General features: G+C 52.0%; 1 protein-coding gene across 1 annotated transcript; it reads left to right on the forward strand.

Annotated features, from left to right (window-relative positions):
* Positions 1-2,086: 2,086 nt before the first annotated feature.
* LOC114033013 (PDZ and LIM domain protein 7-like) lies at positions 2,087-19,625 on the forward strand (the record flags this gene model as incomplete). Its single annotated transcript, XM_027848453.1, has 12 exons — positions 2,087-2,561; positions 5,668-5,826; positions 7,118-7,148; positions 8,268-8,431; positions 9,753-9,886; positions 11,607-11,643; positions 13,576-13,634; positions 14,008-14,236; positions 17,375-17,555; positions 17,716-17,836; positions 18,227-18,342; positions 19,002-19,625. Coding segments are annotated over 12 exons (1,793 nt in total), but the record flags the coding sequence as incomplete, so codon positions are not given.
* Positions 19,626-21,096: the final 1,471 nt, after the last annotated feature.

The following is a 21,096-nucleotide window of genomic DNA, read 5'->3' on the forward strand; positions in this document are numbered from 1 at the left end:
TCACAACTAGGAGACTCCTTAGATCATTTTTAGTACAGGCTCCTCGCTTCTTAGATGAGGAATTGATGCCCCAAAGAGAAAGGCACTTGTCCAAAGTGTCTTTTTTCCCCACCCTGGATTTAGAAGAAAACTTAGTCTGATTCACTCCTGCCTGGGAGGCCGAGAATAGCTCTGCTTTGCCCAGGGCTTGGAGTCCTCTATCTTTTGGACAGGGCTGGTAAAGGACATGCAATTCTTTTTCTTTTGGGTAAGTTGAGGTACCAAAGGGCCACTAGGTTAGTTCCATACCCATGCTGGAGGCCAAGAGGAGACTGTGTGGTGTATGGCTTTAGGAAGGGCGGAGGGAGGGAGGGAGGGAAGGAGAAGGATAGCTGGTCAGGGACAAGGAGGTGCCTGAAGGGAAGATGTAGGCGACTGGCCTCCTCAGGCCCTGGGGCAGGCACTATCCCTCACTGAGTGTGAGCTGGGGCCATGGTTCCTGAGGGGCTGCCTGCCTTGCCACCAGCTGCCCCCCTACCTCCCAATCCTAGCATCTCAGAACCAGAGGGACCTTTGGGGCTGCCCTGCCCAGCCAATACCAGTACAAGAAAACTTTGTAGAAGTAACTGACAGATGGTCATCCAGTTTTTACTTGAAGAAGGGAATCCTATGAACCTCCCGAGGCAGCTCATTCCACTTTTTGGACAGCCCTAATTGTTTTTCCTGACATCAAGCCTAAATCGGCCCGTTTGCAGCTCTCCCCATCGCTCCTGATTCTGGGGCCAGACAGAATGACTGACTACTCCTTTTTCCTTCTGACAGCTCTTCAGATGCCTGAGAATAGCTTTCTTGTTCCCCCTAAGCCTTTCCTTCTCCGGGCTGAGCACCCCCAGTTTTTTTTTTTTTGACTGATCCTCCTGTGGAGTGAGCTTAAGATCCTTTTCTGGGTTGTTAATATCTTTCTTAAGATGTGGTGGCCAGAGCTGAACACAGTGTTCTGGATGTGCTCTGATCAGTGCCGAGTTTGGTGAGATGACCATCTCCTTAATCTGGACACTCTGCTTCCCTCCCACCCAATCCTCCACCTCTGGGTTGTGAGTGGGCCACTCCCTTCCTTCCCCCATTTCTACCTTCTCTGCTCTCCGTCTGCCCCCATCCTGCAAGCTTGGCTCAAGGAGTCCTTCTGATGACTTTGGCCAGGACTTGGGGTGGTCAAAGATTGCTGAGGTCAGGAAGGTGGTTATTGTAGGAGGCTGGGGGGATGCCAGGACCCCATGCCCAGTTTTTGACTGATGCCAGAAACCCCCCCCCTCCTAAGGTATTAAGAGTCATTCTCCCCCTACCCTTGATTCTCAAAGTCCAGAACCTTCTGGTTTTCCTGTCCTTTCTGTGGAGGGGCTGGGTACCCTAATGGAGTAGATGGTATTTCCCCTTTTCTTCTCGGCCCCCCCCCCAACCACATACTCCAGTCTAGTTCCCATCCATTGAATGAGAGGCAGATCACTTGAGTTGGAATAAGGAAGTTCTGGGTTCCAATCGTACCTCATATTTATTACCTTTATGACCCTGGGCAAATCACTTCTCCCTAGACCTCAGTTTCCTCCTCTGTGAAATGAGGGGTTTAGACTTAATGGCTGTGATCTGATAACTACTGCAGGGTAAGCTTTCTGTGTACAGAGGATGCTTGAAGTCAGGGGGCCCAGAGTGACCCTGCTTTGCCCAGGAATGCAACTGCTGCTGGCCCCATACTTTCCTGTCTTGAGCCCCAGCCAGACACTGTCCTGTGAGCGCAGACTAAGGCAGAGCCTGCCTGTCAGAACTGAGTTTGGGGGAGCCTGGAGGCAGCCATTCCCTGGAACAAGAACTTCCCTATCCTCTGTGAGACATGCGGTCTTAGACCTCTTTCTTCTGGATAAGAGATGGCACTAGGCCCTGAGGGCTGGGTGAGGATACTGCCTGCCCATTATGACCTGAGGGTGTCTGGGCCCCCAGTGGGGCTGTGGGCCCAAGCCCTAACAAATAGAGGAGGGGCTAGGGTGTGGGTGGTCCCCTCCCAGAGCTCTTGGAGCTGTGACCCTCCCCCCGTTCCTCCCTTCCCTGACCCTAGGGTTTGAGGCGGAGCTGCTTTTGGGCTCAGGCCTGGTTGATGAGGTAATGTCTGGGGTGGTGGGGGGAGGGGGTAAGATGCGCTGGGCTGGGAGATGCCTGTGGTTGGGGGATGGAGGCTGTGGGCCTGCGAGGCCTCAGTCAGTGCCTGCCACCCACAGAAATCACTGCCTCACCCTTGGGTCTCAGGGCCAGAGAGGCAGGGCAGTAGTTGAAGTTGTTCTGCTTGGCCTGGAGCTGCTGGGGACCAAGGCATTGGGAGAAGGCCCAAACCCCAAGTCTTCGTATATCTGTGGGGGAGGCTGTGGCTGCCTGGGCAGCAGAGTCATGGAGCTGGAAGGGGCCTCCAAGGCAGCTGGTCCAGTCCTTACTATAATGAGACTCTCCTCTGTAACATCTTTGATGAGTGGTCTTCCAGCTTTTGCCCGAAGACCTGGAGTAAAGCCTGAAGCCTTTTGCCCCCTGAAGCAGCTCAGGCCCGTTCTGGTTAGTGCTAAGTGTTAGGAAGGTTTTCCTTATGTCAAACCCTCAACCTGCCTCTCCTTCCCTTCTACCCATTTTTCCTGAATGTTCTGATCTCTGAAGTCAAGCAGAACAACTATCATCCCTTTTTACACACAACTGCCCTTCAAATAATAATTAAAATAATTATCCTGGGACATGCCCTGATTCTACCACAAGCTGGCTGTGTGACCGTAGGTAAGAATTCAGCGTCTCAGATCTCTGGGTAAATCTCTAAGACTTACACTGCCAAAAAAGGAGATGGCCTGCCTTATTGGAGAGAGTTTCCTCATCTGGAGTTCCCTATATAAATAAAATCACAGTTTTAGGCCCTATCCTTATCCATAACAATAGTAGCTGACATCTAAGGCTTTCAAGCTTATAACTTACGTATTTGGTCTTAGCAGTAATCAGATTAAGGTAGGTGCTGTAATGTGCCTTTTTTACAGATGAGGAAACTGAGGCTGAGAGACATACAGTCATTTGCTCAAGGTTGCACAACAGTATCCGAGTCAGATTTGAATTTAGGTCTTCCAGATTCCAAGTCCAGGCTTCTATCCACCATACCACCAAAAGTAGCTTTGAAAAGTAGCTGTTATGAGGTGAAACATATACTGATTCCTCCTGGTCCTAGTATGAAATGATCTTTAGGCCCTTTCTCACCCTGTTTCCTTACCTCTGTGTCCTTGCTAGCTTATCCTTTCCTGGAATGTGATCCCTAGAACTGAACATATCATTCCAGACACTATCTCACTGGGCAGACTGCATCGAGGCCGTCACCTACTTGGTCTTAGACTCTGCCTCTCTTTACTACAGTGAAGATTGAATGAGCTTTTTGGGTGTCCTTTCACACTTTTAACTCTTTGAACTTGCAGTCTACTAAAACCCCTAGATCTTTTTCGAATGAATTGCTTTCTATGTGCCCCCCCCATTTTGTACTTGTGAAATTGATTTTTTGAACCAAGTTATACCTTTTATTCTTATTAAATCTTATCTTGAGAAACAATGTGGCATAGTGCATAGAAGGGGCTGTTACATTTATTCTTATTAAATCTTTTCTTGAGAGACTATGCGACATAGTGCATAGAAGGGACTGTTACATTTATTCTTATTAAATCTTACCTTGAGAGGCAATGTGGCATAGTGCATAGAAGGAGCCGGCCTTGGAGTTGGGAAGACCTGGGTTCAGGTCTAGCCTCTGAAATTATACTGGTGTGTGACTACAGGCGGACCATTTAATGTCTCAGTGTCCCAGGCAACAAGTTACAGAGCTGTTGCTGATCTGCTTTGATAGAAGGGCAGAAGGTTTCCATACTGGTAGCACCACACACACAGATGAAATCACACGTTTAGCAAGCCTTTTTCTCTCATTTTGGATCCTGACTCCATCATCCAACATGTTAGGTATCTGCCTTGCTTTTTATCTTCTGTGATCTCTTGTTAAATAGGATCCCTGGGGCACTCCATTGGAGACTTTCTAAGCTGACATTGAACTATTAATAACTACTCTTTCGGAGTCCGGCCATCCCACTGGTTGTGAATTCACCTAACTGTTCTTATCTAGACACACCTCCAGCAGAGATACCTGGGAGTGGGGCCTGAGTGCCTTGAAGGACTCCCGACAGGGGAGCCAGACCTTGTTGCTGGCTTATGGCCGTGGCAGACTTCTACTTAGTAGCTCTGCTTGTCCCTGGTGCCCTCTCCTTAACCCCCTATAATCTGACTTTCACAAACCCTGCTGAAATCATAGAACGCCAGAGCTAACGAGGGCCTTGGAGAACATTTAATTCAACATTGAACTGCCTCGTTGTAGGGATGTCACATAGGTAGCCAGTAGGAGAGCTGAGATTCAAAGGAGGCATTCCCACTCCACACCCAGGGTGTTTCTATGACACTGTTCTCTTTGAGGTCAGTAGTGACTTTTATTCATCAACTAACACCTTTTTAAAACATTCTCTTTCCTTGGCTTCCCTGATACTATTGATTCTCTTTCCACTTCTCCAACCTTTCCACTTAGATATCCTCATTTGCCTACTCAGTATCTCATCCTCCCTCCCCCCATTTTGGGAAAGATTAATTTGATAGTATTCTAACTGGCCTCCCTCCCTCCAGTCTCTCCCCCTGCACATGGCCACATGGATAGATCTGACTCGGACCTCAGCCTTCTCTCGTGCCATCAATGCCTCTTTTTTGCCTGTGGGATAAAGTCCAAATTCCCATCTAGATTTCGAGGAGTTCTGCAATTTGGTGGGAGAACTGCCCGTGCAGCCTCATCTCCCACACCCCTTCTTGCTCTGATTGGCCTGGTCTCAGTGTCCTGCATCCTTTGTCCATGCTGTTCCCTGGGCCTAGAATGTCCTCCCCTCAAACTTTCTTTTAAAATCCCATGCATCCTTCAAGACCTCTCTCAAGCCTTATCTCCTTCAGGAAGCTTCCCTCTCCCAAACATTCTTGTTGACATTATTTTTCTTCCCTCCGAGCTACTATAATGAGGAAGCAGGATTTGGAATTCTGTGTGGTTTGTGGCCCAAACTGGGCCAGGAGTATTTATCTCCTCCACAGCAGCTGTCCCGAGCCTGGGGGGGGGTGGGGGTGGGGGTGGGAGAGGATCCCACCACCTACTGGCGGTTGACCCCAGAGTGGGATTCTGGGGGGCCTTGGTGTTTTAGAAAGAATCCTGAATTCAGAGTCAAGAAGATTTTGATTATCCTACCAGTTGTGCTACTCTCTGTGTGACCTTAGGCAAATTCCTTTCTTTCTCTGGGCCTCACTTTCCACTATTATAAAACAAGGGAGTTGGATTCTGAGGTCCTCTTCTGTTCTAATATTAATAATAGTTAGCAGTTATGTAGTGCTTTAAGATTTATTATCTTGATCTCTTGATCCTCAGAAAACCCCTTGTGAAGCAGATACTATCATTGTCCCTTAGTTTATAGGTAAATAAACTGAAGCAGAAAAAGGTTAAGTGACTTGCCCAAAGTCACACAGCAAGTAAGTGTCAGAGAGAATTTGAACCCAGGTCGTCTGGCACATTATCCACTATGTCATGCTATGTCTGAAATACTTTCTGTGACTTTTATTTCTGCAGCTGACTCCAGGGGGCAAGGCAGCTATGGCTGGAGTGGGTGTGGGAGACTGGGTCCTGAGCATTGATGGGGAGAACACCAGCAACCTGACCCACATTGAAGCTCAGAACAAGATCCGGGCCTGTGGGGAGCAGCTCAGCCTCAGCCTCAGCAGGTGTGTGACAAGGAGTGACCTGAGCGTGGACTTTGGGGCCCCTTTCTGGGTCTAGCCAGGATGAGATGTTCCATTTTCCTACCCCTCCCAACCCCCCACCAGAACCTTGAGGGGAGCTTTGTTGGTACCCTAGGCCCCTTCGCTCCCATCTTTCCTTCCAGAAGTTTTGGGGCCACCCTCCTTCTGAGACATTCCATATTTGAGGAAGCTGGGCAGATGATAATGTGTCACAACTGGTCCTCCTAGGACTAGGAGAAATCAGTACATGTTTCACCTCATAATAGCTACTTTTCGAAGCTACTTTTGGTGGTATAGTGGATAGAAGCCTGGACTTGGAATCTTGAAGGGCCCCTCATCCAACCTCCTCATGTTACGGAGGAGGAAAGAAGCCCAGAGACAGGCAATGACTTGCCCAGGGTCACACAGCTAGTTAGGAGCAAAACTCGGACTAGAGCCCAAGTCTCTTGACTCCTGGTGTGGTGTCTCCTCCTGTGCTACTTGGCCTCTCAGGTCTCTGGCCCTCCTGTCTGCTCCAGTCCTCGGCACCGGTCCCAGTAACCATATTTTACTACCATAGATCCCAAAACAGTTCCTGTTCCCTCTTGCCTACTTTCTGCCTGGTTTCAAGGCCTCCATTTCAGAGCTAGGGCAGTGAGGGGTCCAGGAATGGATAAGTTGATTCTCTGTGGGGGGTCTGTATCCAGGGCCTCTAGAACACACACACACACACACAGACCCACACATACACACACCCACCTCCTCTAGCTGTGGGCAGCCAAGCCTGGGGGTGGTCTCTGTATATATAGTCACTGAAAAAAACCCTATCCTTCACCAAATTTAAGCCAGAGGGCTCCCCAGACTGATCCATGGAACCAGATTCATAGATTTGAGAGATGAGGGAAGGAAAAAGCACCAGACTTGGAGTCAGCAGGACCTGGCTTCTCTTCTTGACTCTGCTGTCTCCTGGCTGTGCGATAAATCTCTTGGGGCAAATCCACGTAACCTCTCTGTGCCTCAGTTGTTTTTTTCTTTTTCCTATAAATTGAGGACAATATCTAGACTACCTACTTCATAGGGGCTCAAGGGAGATAATGGATGTCAAGGATTCTTGAAGTGTCAACTGCTCTTAGGGTGTCTCTGGATGAAGGACCCAGGATGGCTCACCGTGGGGCAAGGGTGGCCGCAGTGCCTGGCAGGATCTCTGGAAGAGGCCTAGGGGACTGATTTTGAGGGGGAGGGGGAGGTACCCTGTCCTGACTCTGAACTCTGTGTTTGTGTATGTGTGTTTCAGGGCCCAGCCCCTTGTGAGCAAACCCCAGAAGGTAGGTAACTGCTTTTGTTGGGAGGGGGCTGACTAGGGCTTGGTCTCCTGTGGGGGCAAGCAGGACTGGAGGGAGAGGGGGAGGATGGAGGGAGCCTGTTTTCTCTGAGGATGGCCTTTGAAGTGACTCCTGCCTCACCCAGCGATGAGCCCAGAAGAGCAATGTTGAGGGAAGAGCCTGGGCTGCAATCTGGGCCTCAGCACTGCTACACTGTCCCCATCCTGGGCCGTAATCTGGGCCAGCTCTGTGTCTGTCTCGCAGCTAGGCTGGGGCTGAGTGTCTGAATTTGTCCCTGTACCTATGCCTGTCTCTGCACCAAGGTTAGGACTCTGCCTTGGAAATGGGGTGTGGAGACTGGGACTAATAGGGAGTAATGGTAGAGGGTTGTGTGAAGATCATGTGGGGTTCTGAATGCCTGGGGAAACAGAGGCCTTGGAAGGGCCTGTGCAGGATGAGATGGTCCTCCAGGGGCACCAAGGGTGCCCGCCTTCTCTGCTTACGTGGGAATGTGGGAGGAGGAGCTGGACCCCTTCCCCCGGAAGCCAAGCCTTGGTTGCCCCAGGGGGCGGTTCCCACCACTTCCTGGCCCCGCCTGTGTTGGGGTGGAGGGGATGAGCTCATCTCTTGGTGCAATGAGCCCCTCAGCAGCTACAGCTTGAAACCTGAGCTTCTGGCCTGCCCCCTGCCTCTGGCCAGATGTGGGGGAGTGGGACATGTGACCAACCCAGCTCCTTTCCTCCTGGGGCCCTTGTCTGTAGAGGCTGATTTATTGTGGGGAGGGGGGGTGGCCCCCACATTCTGGGCATCCTGCCCATTGGCCTTGTGGGGGGGAAAAGCAGAGAGATAAGGACCCTATAAGCCCAGGACTGGCCCCCAGGCTGGAAAGGGAACTCTGCTTTTCCTGAGCACAAGGAAAGGAGGAGGGGTTCAGGGAGAAGAGGAGGGAAGGGATGGCTTTTCTGGGCCTTTAGATCTCAAACCATGCTGGGAAGGTGGGTGTGCTGGGGTTGGGTTGGGCAGGGCCTATGCCTGGTGTGTGCCTGGAGCACTGCCTGCCCCCTGCATGCCCTACCCCTGAGCCCACCTGCTCATGCTATGCTCTGCTTTGTCTCTGCCCAGGACCCACCCCCCTCTGCTGAACCCCCACGCTATACTTTCACACCCAGCGCTGCCCTCAACAAGACCGCCCGCCCGTTTGGGGCTGCCTCGCCAGCTGAGAGCACAGGGGTGAAGCCAGGGACCTGCACGGTCCCCTCACCTCCCTTCATCCCCCAGCAGAATGGGTACGTCGCCAGGGCTGGGATGGGCACAGTGATCCGCGTGCTCTTCACTGTCTCTGGTGCCTGTGCTATGTGCCTGTCTGCTCTGCCCCTTCTTTACCAAACTGTTCCCAGAGTCCTTTAGTCTGGGTCAGTGTGGCAGTGACTCCTGGTGGTCAGGGCTGAAGTGGCAGGCTCATTTCCCTCAGAGACCCAGGGCTTCTCCTCCTCCCTCCTTTATGGAGGAGTAGTAGCGGCTGCATTGTGGGAAGGGCTGGGGAAGCATTGGGAGATCACCTTGACCTTGGGCATGGAGCCCTCAGCCTTAGGGACCTAAGCTGTGGTGTCAGAGGTTGCTCGGAGGGTGGGGCGGGGGTGGGGGAGGCTGCTCAGACAGGGGAAAGATGGACCCAAGGGCCAGTAGCGCCCTTCTCCCTATGCCTGGTACTTGGCTGTGGGAGCCCAGCTGGGGTCAGGAGGATAGGGTCCCCAGGACCTAGCTGTTACGCATACACAAACACACCTCTGTAACATACATAGCCCTCCCCAATCATTACATGCATACTGCACACAGCCTTAGCCATCATACATACATGCCATCACACACCTACACACCCACACACATTATGCTCATACCACCCCTTCTAGCCATTAGTTTTGCCTCCCCCACACACACGCCATCATACCCATACTCACATCCTCATTACGCACATGTCCTCCAGCTATTACATACATACATACATGCACCACTCCCCCCCGCATCATGCCCACACTGCATTGCATTCACACATATGAGACCACACAGACAACGTCACCCCCAGTCATTGCAACACAGACATCTTCCCAGACATCATGTCCCAAACACACACACACCCCTGCTCCCTCGGTGGACTTGGCCCATTTCTTGTGGCTAATCTGACCTCTTCCCCTATGTCTCTTCTCCTGTCTCCCCTCTTTATATGTCCCTCTTTTCTCCATCTTTTTCCCTGTCTGTCTGTCTTCGTTGCAGGTGGAGATCCCTAACAAGTCAGTGAGCTCCCCTCTGCCTGTCCCTCTCTTTTTCCCGGTCCGTGGGGGATGTATAACCTTTCCCCCTTCCCCTGCTCCCCCCCCCCCCCCACGCATACCCTTTCACTTAAGCCCCTGGAGGCAATTCTTACCTTCTTCACTGTTTGGGGGCCTCCTCCCCTGTTCTGTCCCCAGCCCCTGGGATTGTCTGTGTCCGGCCCCACACTTCCATTGTCTCTAGGCAGGGATATGGAGGGAACTTAGTGGGACCACGACCAGGGTGGGATGAGGCCTCCTGGAATCTGGGGGCCTGAGCCAGACCCCACCCTCCCCACAGACAGCCCCTTCGGCCAATCCCTGATGCCAGTAAAAAGCGTCTGATGGAGAACACGGAGGATTGGCAGCCACGTCCTGGGACTGGTCAGTCCCGATCCTTCCGGATCCTAGCCCACCTCACAGGCACAGAGTTCAGTAAGTACCCTGGGAAGGGATAGGTTGTTTGTAGGACCCAATGTGTGCTATCCCCAACTCTGGATGGGAGTGGACCCCTGAATTTTACCGCCTGGGAGGGAACAACTCAGGAAGGATAGAGTGTGTATCAATTATGGAAATATGGAACAGAAACCCATGTGAAAAAGACCTTAGAATCTTAGTGGCCTGCAAGCTTCATATGAATCATCTGTGATTACATCAGCCAGAAAGCTGATGTAAAAGGACCGTGCTGTATTAAAAGGAATATTGGATTTTAAAGTCAAAATGAACCCCATAGGTCATCTGGTTAAAGTCCCATCCCTTTCCAGAGATGAGAGCCAGGTCCACAGACTGCCATATGGAGGCGTCGTATCCAGAATGAGGAAGGTGACAGTTCTGCCGTGGTCATCTGGAGTATTGGTATCCAGTTCTGGGCACTTTCCTTAAGGATGGACTTTGACAAACTGAACTATGTCCAGAGGAGAGTGACCAGGGATCAGGAGGAAACTGGAGACATGTCATAGGAGAGGGCAATTGAAGGAACTATTTCTGTATTCCCCTGGCTATTTCTGTAGCCTGGGGCGGGTACAAAATAATAGCTGAAATTTATCTAGCTGGCACTTACAGGTTTGCAAATAGGGCAGCTCGATGGCGCCGCAGTGCACAGAGCGCCCAACCTGGAGTCAAAAAGACTCCTCTTCCTGAGTTCAAATCCAGCCTCCGATACTTTCTAGCTGTGTGACCCTGGGCAAGTCACTTAACCCTGTTTGCCTCAGTTTCCTCCTCTGTAAAATGAACTGGAGAAGGAAATGGCAAACCACTCTAGTATGTTTGCCAAGAAAACCCCAAATGGGGTCGCAAAGAGTCACACACAACTGAGCAACAGTGAAGGTTTGCAGAGTACTTTATGACGACATCATCTCATTTGATCCTCCCAACAACTCTGTGAATTGAACATTATATGTATTATTGCCATTTTTCAGATTAGTAAACTGAGGCACAGAGAGTTTATTTTAAATCGGTTGATCAACAAGCACTTATTAAGCACTTCCTTTGTGCCTTTGGTCACATAGCATAGGACTCAAATGGTTCTGAGTCCAGTGATCTTTTTGGCTCTGATGGGCTCTGCTCCACCACTCTTCACGTATTCAGTTACTTAAAGAGTTCTTATGTGGAAGAAAGGTCAGTTTTTCTGATTGGCCTCAAGGGCAGAACTAGCAACAGTGGGTAGAAAGTGTAGAGAAGGCAGATTTTTGTTCTACATACAAAGAAACACTTTCAGAGCTGTCCAAAACCTCAGAGGGCTTCCTCATGTAGCTCCCTGTCACAGGAGGGGCCTAAGCAGCTAGGATGTTGTAGAGAAGGGTTTCCTGCTTTGGTAGGATCTGGACCAGATGTTCTCCAACATTCCTTCCATCTTTGAAATTCTGGACCTCTTTGCTGTTCCTTCAAACCTGGGCTGTTTCTCAGCTCCCTTCTCAAGTCCTCTTCCAAGGAGCAGACCATTAAGGGCCTTTCCTAGTAAGACACTCATTACATCCAGCTTCAAGTTTCCCTGCTGGACACCAGCTTTCTTGCCTGCCTTGCCTCCCCCTTCCAGGGGCCCAGGCTCCTCCTGTTCTTATGCAGTGCTGTGGGAAAGATTGTGGGTGAGAGTGGGAGGACTTATGGGACTTTCCTGCTCTCTAATCTTCCCTCTCTCCCTTTCCTACCTTCTCAGTGCAAGACCCTGATGAAGAGCAGTTGAAGAAATCCAGGTAAGACTTGTTGGTTGCAGTTGGCCAAGCCCCCCTGCTCCACTGGTGTTGCCTTGGTCCAGCCCTACTGCTCCCTGATAGCTTCTAGAGAGCCCCACCGATGGGGGCTTTTTGCCAGGAGCATTGTGGACATAGGTGGCTCCCAGAGCAGCAGGTGTCTGGGCCTAGGGTGAGCTTCCTTACCTTGGATTAAGTACCCAAGGCCTTCCTCTTCCTCCTTCCTCCTCTTCCTCCTTCCTTTTTCCTTCTCTTCTTTGTCCCTCAGGGAAAAGTATGTCCTGGAGCTGCAGAGCCCCCGTTACACTCGCCTACGGGACTGGCACCATCAGCGTTCTGCCCACATGCTCAACGTGTTCTAGCCCAGACCCTCCCCCCAGCTCTCTAGTACAGGCCTTGGCTGGCTACCAATCTGCCTGCCTGTGTTTCCATCTCCCAGCCCTCCTGCTGACCTTTGCTGCTTGCTTTCCTGTTCCCTGAAGCTACCCTTCATCTCAGCCCTGGATACCTCATTTCCCCATTCTTCCATCTCCCCCAGGGCCCACTTTCCTTCCCTTAGATCCAAGGAGATTTATGGTAACCTTTTCCCTTCTCCCTTGACTGGCCCCCTCAAAGGGCTTACCAACTTACAGGTGGCCTAAGGCAGTCTTGAGAATGCCCATATTTCCCAGACCCCGGGCCTGTAGGCTGAGCCTTCCTTTCAGGAGGACAGTGCTCAAGGGCCCTTGTTTGATGTGAGGTCTCAAACTCAGTGATCTGTCACACATTCCCCTGTTTCCGTGTGTTCTAGTAGAGTCATTCTTTGACGGGGATTTCTGCCCGGCTGTACCAGATGTGATGGTCATAGCTGGGAGCTAAGAGGGGTACAGTTGGGACTGAGTTGTGGAAATAAATATTCTTCTTTCTCTCTGTCTCTGCTTCTGACTCTTTCTCTACCTCCCCTGGTTATCTAATACCACCCCTGGGGCATGGGTGTTGTGGGCAGGGCTACGCTGTTTATAGTTGCAGAAAGATAACAGACAACTGTCGTTAATGCTGAGTGGCCAAGGTTTAGCCCCCTCCCCTGCCATCTCACAGCCCTGTTGGGAAGGGAAATCCCTGAAGCCCTTCTCTCTTATAGACAGCTTTGCAGTCAGAACTGGGAAGGGACCCTAAGGATCACTTAGACCAATTTCCCAATTTTACAGATAGGGAACCTGAGGCTCTTAAATGTTAAATGACTGACCCAGGGACATAGCTCAGACCAGAACCTAGGTCCTCTGACTCATAGGCCAGTGCTTTTTTGTACCACCACATGCCTCCTAGTCATCCTTGGCACTTTCTGCAAACAGCCTGGGTCCTTTCTGGCAAAGGGATCTTGGGGAGAAATACCACTAGCCTGCCCCCCTCAGTCTGAGCTGCTCTGAGTAGGGGCCTTGTATAGTCTTGAACCCTGGGGGCCAAGGGAAGTAGTGCCCCCCTGAGCACACGTAGGCCCCCTAATTTGCCTTGTACTAGGAGCACCTGTGTTTTCACATTCTGTTGGGAGTGCCTCAGCTGCTCAAGTACAAGCAGAGATAGGGGCTCCTTCTTAGCCCTTGCAGGAATGAGGAACACACTGATTGATGCCTGTCCACCAAAAGCCTGGTCTGAGCTTTTTCTCCTGGTGGGGCTGTGAATTTGGGTTTGTGTCCTGGATGAAATCTGGGGCCACCCAAGAGGCCCTTAGCTCATTCATTGCCCACCTGAGGACCCCTGCCCATCCTGGGTGCCTCAGGTTCCACTAGAAGGGTGGAGTCAGGCCTAGCAGTGGCCAGAGCTGGCTATTGTGGAGTTACCATGCTGCTGGTTGGGGAGCCAGCTGCCCAGCCAGTCTCAGGGTAGACCCACAGTTATGGGGAGGGTGGTGCTCACTGGGCCAGAGACCAATGTGGAGGTCAACTGGGGTTTTTGTAGCCAGGTACCAAGGACAGATTCCCCGGCCTCAACTGTGCTGACCCCAGAGCCCAGATCTGGTGAGCAGGAGAGGGGAAGGGGTGGGGGGGATATAAACTGGAACCAATCTCTCCTGGCATGTTCTGCCCAGAGGGTGCCACTTGTCTATTATGGCTTGGCTTGGTATGACAGGGCAGGGTCGGGGTTTGCTCAATGTCTTTTCCTTCGGCTGCTGGGGTTCAGGGGGGTGGCAGGATGGGCAGGGACAGGAAGATACTTAGAGGTAACCTCCGAGAGTGCCAGCGTTCTAGATGTTAGCCTGGGCCTGGGAGGCTGGGGGGGGGGAGTCTTGTATCCCTCTGACCAGTGGAGTTTGGGGTTGAGCCAGGTTGGGTGGGGAGCTGGGGCGAGGGCCCACAGGCTGCCTCGAGAGCTGGCCCTCGGCCCTCATAGGCCCCACCAGCCCCTGGAGCTCCGGCCCCGCCAGCCGCCCGCCCTGGGCAGTGGACCCAGCGTTTGCGGAGCGCTACGCCCCAGACAAGACCAGCACCGTGCTGACTCGGCACAGCCAGCCGGCCACCCCCACCCCCGTGCAGAACCGGAACTCCATCGTGCAGGCCGCCCAACTGGGCCCCGACAGCAGCAAGACTCCTGTGTGCCACCAGTGCCACAAGGTCATCCGGTAGGTGGCGTTCCCCGTACCCCTGTCCTCTCCCCGAGTCCTGCAGGCTTGGAAAGAACATTGGCTAAGAAATCAAGAGCTCTGCTTCTGACTTGCTGAGCAGCCTTGGACGAGTTCCTGTCTCTCTCTGTGCTCCTCCTCTGTAAAAGGAGGCAGTTGGGCTAGATGATCTCTAAAACCCTTTCCAGCTTCAACAATAGCTCACATTTCTGTAGCTCTCCCCCTATTTGTGTGTGATTCTCATGGTTTGGAGAGCTCCCAGCAAAGAAGGCCTTTTCTCTTTTTCTTTTTCTTTTTTTTGGCTAGGCAATGGAGGTTAAGTGACTTACCCAGGGTCACACAGCTAGTAAGTGTCAAGTGTCTGAGGCTGGATTTGAACTCAGGTCCTTCTGACTCCAGGGCCGGTGCTCTATCCACTGCGCCACTTAGCTGCCCCTGAAGGCCTTTTCTCAATGCAGATTGGTGCCTTCTGTGCAACTTACAGGCTTAGAGAGTTACCCAGGGCACCAAGAGGCTAAAGGATGGGCCCAGGGTCCAAGAGCCAGGATGTGTCAGAGCCCAGACCTTCCTGATTCCCAGGCCATCTCTTGTTGCCTCTCTGTAGCACTTTTCCATTTGCAAATTCAACTGAACAAACTTTTTTTTTAAGCTTTTTTTTTTTATTTTTGGCTAGGCAATGGGGTTAAGTGACTTGCCCAGGGTCACGTAGCTAGTAAGTGTTAAGTGTCTGAGGCTGGATTTGAACTCAGGTCCTCCTGACTCCAGGGCTGGTACTGTGTCCACTGCACCACCTAGCTGCCCCTGAACAAACTTTTGTTAAGGAAAACAAGTCAGCAAGCATTTATTAAGTGTCTGCTGTGTACTCAGCACTGTGCTAAGTGCTGGAGCTACAAAAGAAGGACAAAAACCAGCCCCAGTTCTTAAGGAGCTCATAGTCTGATGGGGGGGACAACATGTAATTATGTACAACACATCTGCACAGGAGAATTGGAAATCATCTCAGAGGGAAGGCACTAAAATTAAGGAGAATTAGGAAAAGCTTCTTGTAGAAGGTGGGACTGTAGCTGAGACTCGAAGGGAGCCCCAAGGTGCAGATGAGGAAGGAGAGAGCTCCAGGGATGGAGGGTGGTCAGAGTCCAGAGATGTAGTATTGTGTGCGAGCTGCAGCCAGGATGGATCACAGGGTCTGTGTGGCAGTCGGGTGCCAGAAGGCTGGAGAGGAGAAAGGGACCAGGTTGTGAAGGGCTTTCAAAGTCCAACAAAGGATTGGAATTCAGTTTAGGGAGGGATGATGTGGTCAGACTAGCACTTGAGAAAGCTCACTTTGACAGCTGGATGGAGGGTGGCCTGCACTGGGGAGAGACGAGGCAGGGAGGCCACCCAAGACCATTGCAGTGATTCAGGTGTGAGGCGATGAAGACCCAGACTGGGGTGGTGACTGTGTCAGAGCAGAGAAGGGAGCATGTGTTAGACATAGTACAAAGCAAGGAATAACAGGACTTGGTAACTGCTGGGCAATGGGGATGGGCGAGAGGCACTGGTGAGCAGAGGAAGAAACCTAGGGTGTGAGCCTGGGTGACTAGAGGATGGTGGTGCCCCAGACAGTGATGAGCAAGTTAGGAACACAGGAGGGTTTGGGGAGGAAAAGAACGAATTCCATTTTGGACATGTGTTTAAGACATCTATGAGACATCTAGTTTGAGATGTCCAATCAGCGGTTAGACACACTTGACCGGAGGTCAGGAGACAGGTTAGGGCTAGACAAATTGATAATGAAGATAGTATTTATATAGCACTTTAAGGTTTGCAAAGTGCTTTATGTGTGCTAAATCAGTTGATGCTCACAAACAACACTGTGAGATAGGTGTTATTATTACCCCCATTTTATAGATGAGGGAACCAAGGGTGAGAGGTTAAGTGACTTGCCCAGAGTCACACAAAGAGTCTGGGACAAGATTCAAACTTAGGTCTTTCTGACTACAAGTCCAGCTGTCTCTACACTCTACCACTTGGCTGCTTCTGTAGATTTAAGAATCGTCTGCTTACAGATGATAATTGAATCCATCGGAGCTGATGAAATCACCAAGAAAAAACAGTATATAGAAAGAAAGGTGCCCAGCACAAAGCCTTGGGGACAACCATGACCTAGGTGCAGACAGAGCCCAGGAGACTGAGAAGGAGCCGTCACGTAGGTAGGAGGAGAACCAGAAGAGAGCTGTAACATGGAAACCTAGAGAGAAGAGAGTGATCAGCAGTGTCAGAGGCTGCAGAGAGGTGAAGGAGAATGAGAAAAGGCCATTGGATTGGGAAATTAGAAGACTATTGGTCACTTTGGACAGGGCCATTTCAGTTGGATGAGGTCAGGAGCCAGACTGTAAAGAGTGAAGGAGAGAGTGAGAGGAAAGGGAGAGTGGGGGCACCCAGCACAGAAATAGATGGTGGCCTCTGACCTCAAGGAGCTTACCCTCTTATTAGGAGGTCTGTAGCAGGTACTCAAAATAAATGCAATCTGAGATAGAACATTATGGGGTCAAAGAGATCCAGGAAAGGTGCTCTAGGAAAATTTGGGAGTGAAATCCCTTTTAGCTGAGTGGGGAAATCAGGGAGGGCTTTCTGGAGGAGGTTGTACCTGAGCTAGGTCTTGAAGGGGAAGAAAAAGTTTCTGCAGGCAGAAATGATGGAGTGCATCCCAAGCTTGGGGGCCTGGCCCTTGTGGATGCTCAGAGGTAGGAGGGGGAAGGATGAGAATGAGAACTACTCAGAGTAACTCGTTTCATAGGTTCGTGATATTAGAGCCGGATGGGATGTTGGGCATGGCCTGGTCCAGCTGTGTCCTTGTACAAAGGGGAAGGTGGAAGCTCAGAACAGGGAGGGCCTTGCCCAGGAGATAGGGAATGGAGCGGATTCTCAGAGCCCATGTTTACTGTCTTCCCAACGTGGGGCTCCTTCTGTGCTCCCCCATGAACCATTCATTCCACAAGCCTTTAGTAAGTGCCTGCTTTGTGCCAGGCTGTGCCATGTGCAAGGGGCACACATGCACACTTGCCCCTGCCCTCAGGGGAGCTCCCATTCTGCAGGGGACCTCTTGGCCCCCTCCATTCCTGCCTCTGCAGCTCTTCCTTCTCCCCACCCTCTCAGGGGCCGCTACCTGGTGGCACTGGGCCACTCCTACCACCCGGAGGAGTTTGTGTGTGGCCAGTGTGGGAAGGTGCTGGAGGAGGGTGGCTTCTTTGAGGAGAAGGGCTCCATCTTCTGCCCCAGGTGCTATGACATGCGCTATGCACCCAGCTGTGCCAAGTGCAAGAAGAAGATTGCTGGAGTGAGCCCGGGGACGGGCCTGGGGTGGCGAAAGGGGCCGGGGAGGCTGGAGGGGTGGGGGCAGGGCGAAGAGGGGCAGGGGAGGCCGGAGGGGTGGGGGCAGGGTGAGGAGGGGCAGGGGCAAAGTCAGGAGTCCTGTGCCCCTTCCTGCCCACCTCCAGGAGATCATGCACGCTCTCAAGATGACCTGGCACGTGCAGTGTTTCACCTGCACTGCTTGTAAGACACCTATTCGCAACAGGGCTTTTTACATGGAGGAGGGAGCACCTTACTGTGAGCGAGGTAAAGGTGGGGCTCGGGGGAGGGTGGAATCTGGGGACAGAGAGCATTGGAAGGCTCAGGACCCTGCCCCCCTTCCCCAGCCCTCTTTGGCTTTGCCTAGTTGCTATGACAGCAACAAGAGGGCTACACCATCCCCGATTCAGGGAGCATGTGGGAGGACCCCACCCAACCTAACCTCTGCTGAGTCACCAAAAACGCCCTGCCCAGGGCAGTGTCTCCCCATCCTCCCTTGAGGGGCAGGGATGGAGGGATAAAGATGTCCCTGTGAGAGATTTGTGTGTTGAGGTCTGGGAAATGGGGGTCGGGGCAGGCAGGGGCTGGAGGGCATCTCTTCCGGGGCTAGCTGATGGACCCGTAGACCTGAGCCTCCATCTCTTCCTGCCCACTCAGACTACGAGAAGATGTTTGGCACCAAATGTCGGGGATGTGACTTCAAGATTGATGCTGGGGACCGTTTCTTGGAGGCGCTGGGCTTTAGCTGGCATGACTCATGCTTCGTCTGTGCTGTGAGGGCCCCTTTCCCCTCCTCTTCCTACAGAGGCCCTGGCCATTTTCTCTTCCAGCACCCACCCAGCCCTATACCAGCCCCGACCCTGGGCCCAGGTCCTAGTCACCAGGCCCCAGTCTTGCCTCAGCCCTGGGCTGCCTCAAGGCAGCGCTGTGTGATGGAATTGTATTTAGAGAACCTGGGTTTGAATCCCAGCTGTGTTACTTACTGCATGTGTGACCTCACCTATCTGGGCCTCAGTTTCCTCATCTGTAAAATGAGGGAACCGGACTTGACCTCTGGAGTCCTATGATCCTGTGATCCTTCCCATCCCACACTGAGGCCCCTCCCTCGATGCAGGATAGCATCAGCCCTGGCCCTGCTTCCCATTGCATACTAGCGTGGTCTCTTCTGACCCCGTCCCAAACCCTACCATTTGGGCCATCCCACCTGGCTCAAGCCCAGCTCCAAGGCTTTCCTAGTGTTGATCCTTAAGAGCAGTCCTGTCCATACCTTTGGGCCCAGACCAGGTCACTCCCCAGTTTGGGGCTGGTCTCTACAGAGAGGCAGGCAGCCCTGGGTTCCCTCTGCCTTTTCAGTGTCTCTGCAGAGCTGCTCCCTTCTTGGGCCCTCTTCTTTCTTCTAGATACTCTGTGACTGGGCCTCCCTTTTTTCTAGATCTGCCAGATCAACCTGGAAGGAAAGACCTTTTACTCCAAGAAGGACAAGCCTTTGTGCAAGAGCCACGCTTTCTCTCACGTCTGAGCGTCTCTCTACTGTGTCCTGCCCCGCCTAGACACAGCTTGCGGCCCTGACCATGCCGCCCCTTCCTGTGCCTTCCACCCCTCCTGAGTTGGGGGGGGGGGGGGCCCAGAGCCTGTGCAGTCCTCTCGCTTTCCCTTCCTGGGGCTATCTCTCTGCACGAGACCCTAGGACTTCCCACGAGGCCCAGGGTGGGAAGACGGACAGAGACTCTCCCAGGCAGCTGGGGTGATGGCTAGCAGCCTGGTTGATTTGGGGGGCATGGAGGAGCCTGAGACCTACTGAGGTCCAGGGGATATAGACATACTTGTTCCAGAGTTTGTCCAGCAAGCCCCAACCCCGTCAAGCTGGAGAGAACTAGAGATCCTCTGAGCAGAAACAGACCAAACTCTCCCCTCCCCACCAACCCTGCCCCATCATCTTGGCCTCTGAGATCCCAGGTCCCACCAAAGTAGTAGCTTCTTCCCCCTTGCCACACCCCAGCCCTGGATGCGGATCTCCATTTGCTTTTAGTGCCTTAATAAATCTTTCTATATCCTACCTTGGCTTTCGGTGTTCTCCCCTATCCCCCCACCCCAAGCCCCTAGTGTAGGATTCCCCCCACCCCCTACCCCTGCATCTGCCAGGGGACACATGGTCTGCTTAGTATCTCAAGGCCATGAGAGGGGAGGTGGGAACAGGCTGGACAAGGACCCCTGGGATGTTTATGCAGGAACTATCCCGCCTACTTGAAATTCTACCATTAGTCAGGAAGCCATGATGGTGGTGTCCAAGGGAGAGACCATCTTAAATGAAAGAAGAGCAGCCTTGGGGGCAGAGGAGACACCGAGGGGGCCTGGGGCTTCGGGTAGGCTTTGCAGTCTGTCCTAGGCTTCAGGAAACCTGGGTTTGAATCCTGCCTCTAACATAAGCTTTGTGGCCAGGGACCAGTCCCTTCTCCCTTCTGAACCCGAGTTTCCTCCTCCTCCTCCTCCTCCTCCACATAATCGAGATGATGGTGCTTCCATTGCCTACCTTTCTGGACTGATAAAGAACTCTGTAAAGTGGACAATGCTATTGCTTCCTCTGCAATTAGGCAAATTACTTATCCTCGAGGTCTCAGTTTCCCCATCAGTAAAATGGGAATAGTAGTAACCTGGTCTACCTGGGCTTTGGGAAGAACAATGTATGTATTGAAGGAGAGACCCTTTATGTGGCCTTGGGCTCTTTTCTAAGGTGGATGTTTAAATAAGAAAAAAACAAACTTCCAGCTTCTGTCCTGTGTAAGCCTTGGTCCAGCACTAGCTGGAGCTGTGGGAGCCTTAGCTCCTAGGACGTGCTCACCACTCTCCTTGCCTATGCCCAGCACTAGTAGCAACAGCACATCTATAGTCCTTATAAAGTTTGCAAAGCACTTTCTTCAGCTCGCCCCTGGAAGTCAGGTAGTGCAAGATTTATTTATTCCCATTTTAGAGATGGGGAAACTGAGGCCCAGAGAGGTTAAGTAATTTGCCCATGATCATTTGCACGAGATTCCCAATTGGTGGAGAGGATGTTGACACAATGCTGCATGCTTGCTCAGGTGGAGCTGGCTTGAGATCCTGGGAGAGGAGAGACTTTTTCTCTTCCGTGGATCTCAGACCAGCGGTATCCTCTATTGAAAACAGTATGAAGCATGTTGGCTCAGCACTCCACCCACTAGGAGTTTCCTGTAAGATGCTGCAGGTTTAGTTAGAAGCTCGAGTTGTGTCGTTAGTCATGTTGGAGCCAGTATTTGAACCTAGTGTTTCCTTTGCATCACTTGCCTCTGGGGTGGAGAATACCTTTGGCTCTAAGTTCATTTGCACAGCAGAGCTGACCCATATTCCGAGCCAGTGGCTGACCCAGGTTTTTATGACTCAACTTCCGGGCTTCACCCACTCACCAAATGTTTTAGGATGATTCCCCTCCTTTTCCCTCCCCTCCTAAGGAGACCCGCTGCAGCCCCAGGCTTCTGCATACTCAGGAATCCTTTAAGGGTTTCTGTTCCCTC

This window comes from Vombatus ursinus, unplaced genomic scaffold (genome assembly GCF_900497805.2).
Source record: "Vombatus ursinus unplaced genomic scaffold, bare-nosed wombat genome assembly UNPS02006493.1, whole genome shotgun sequence".
NCBI classification, from domain to species: Eukaryota; Metazoa; Chordata; class Mammalia; order Diprotodontia; family Vombatidae; genus Vombatus; species Vombatus ursinus.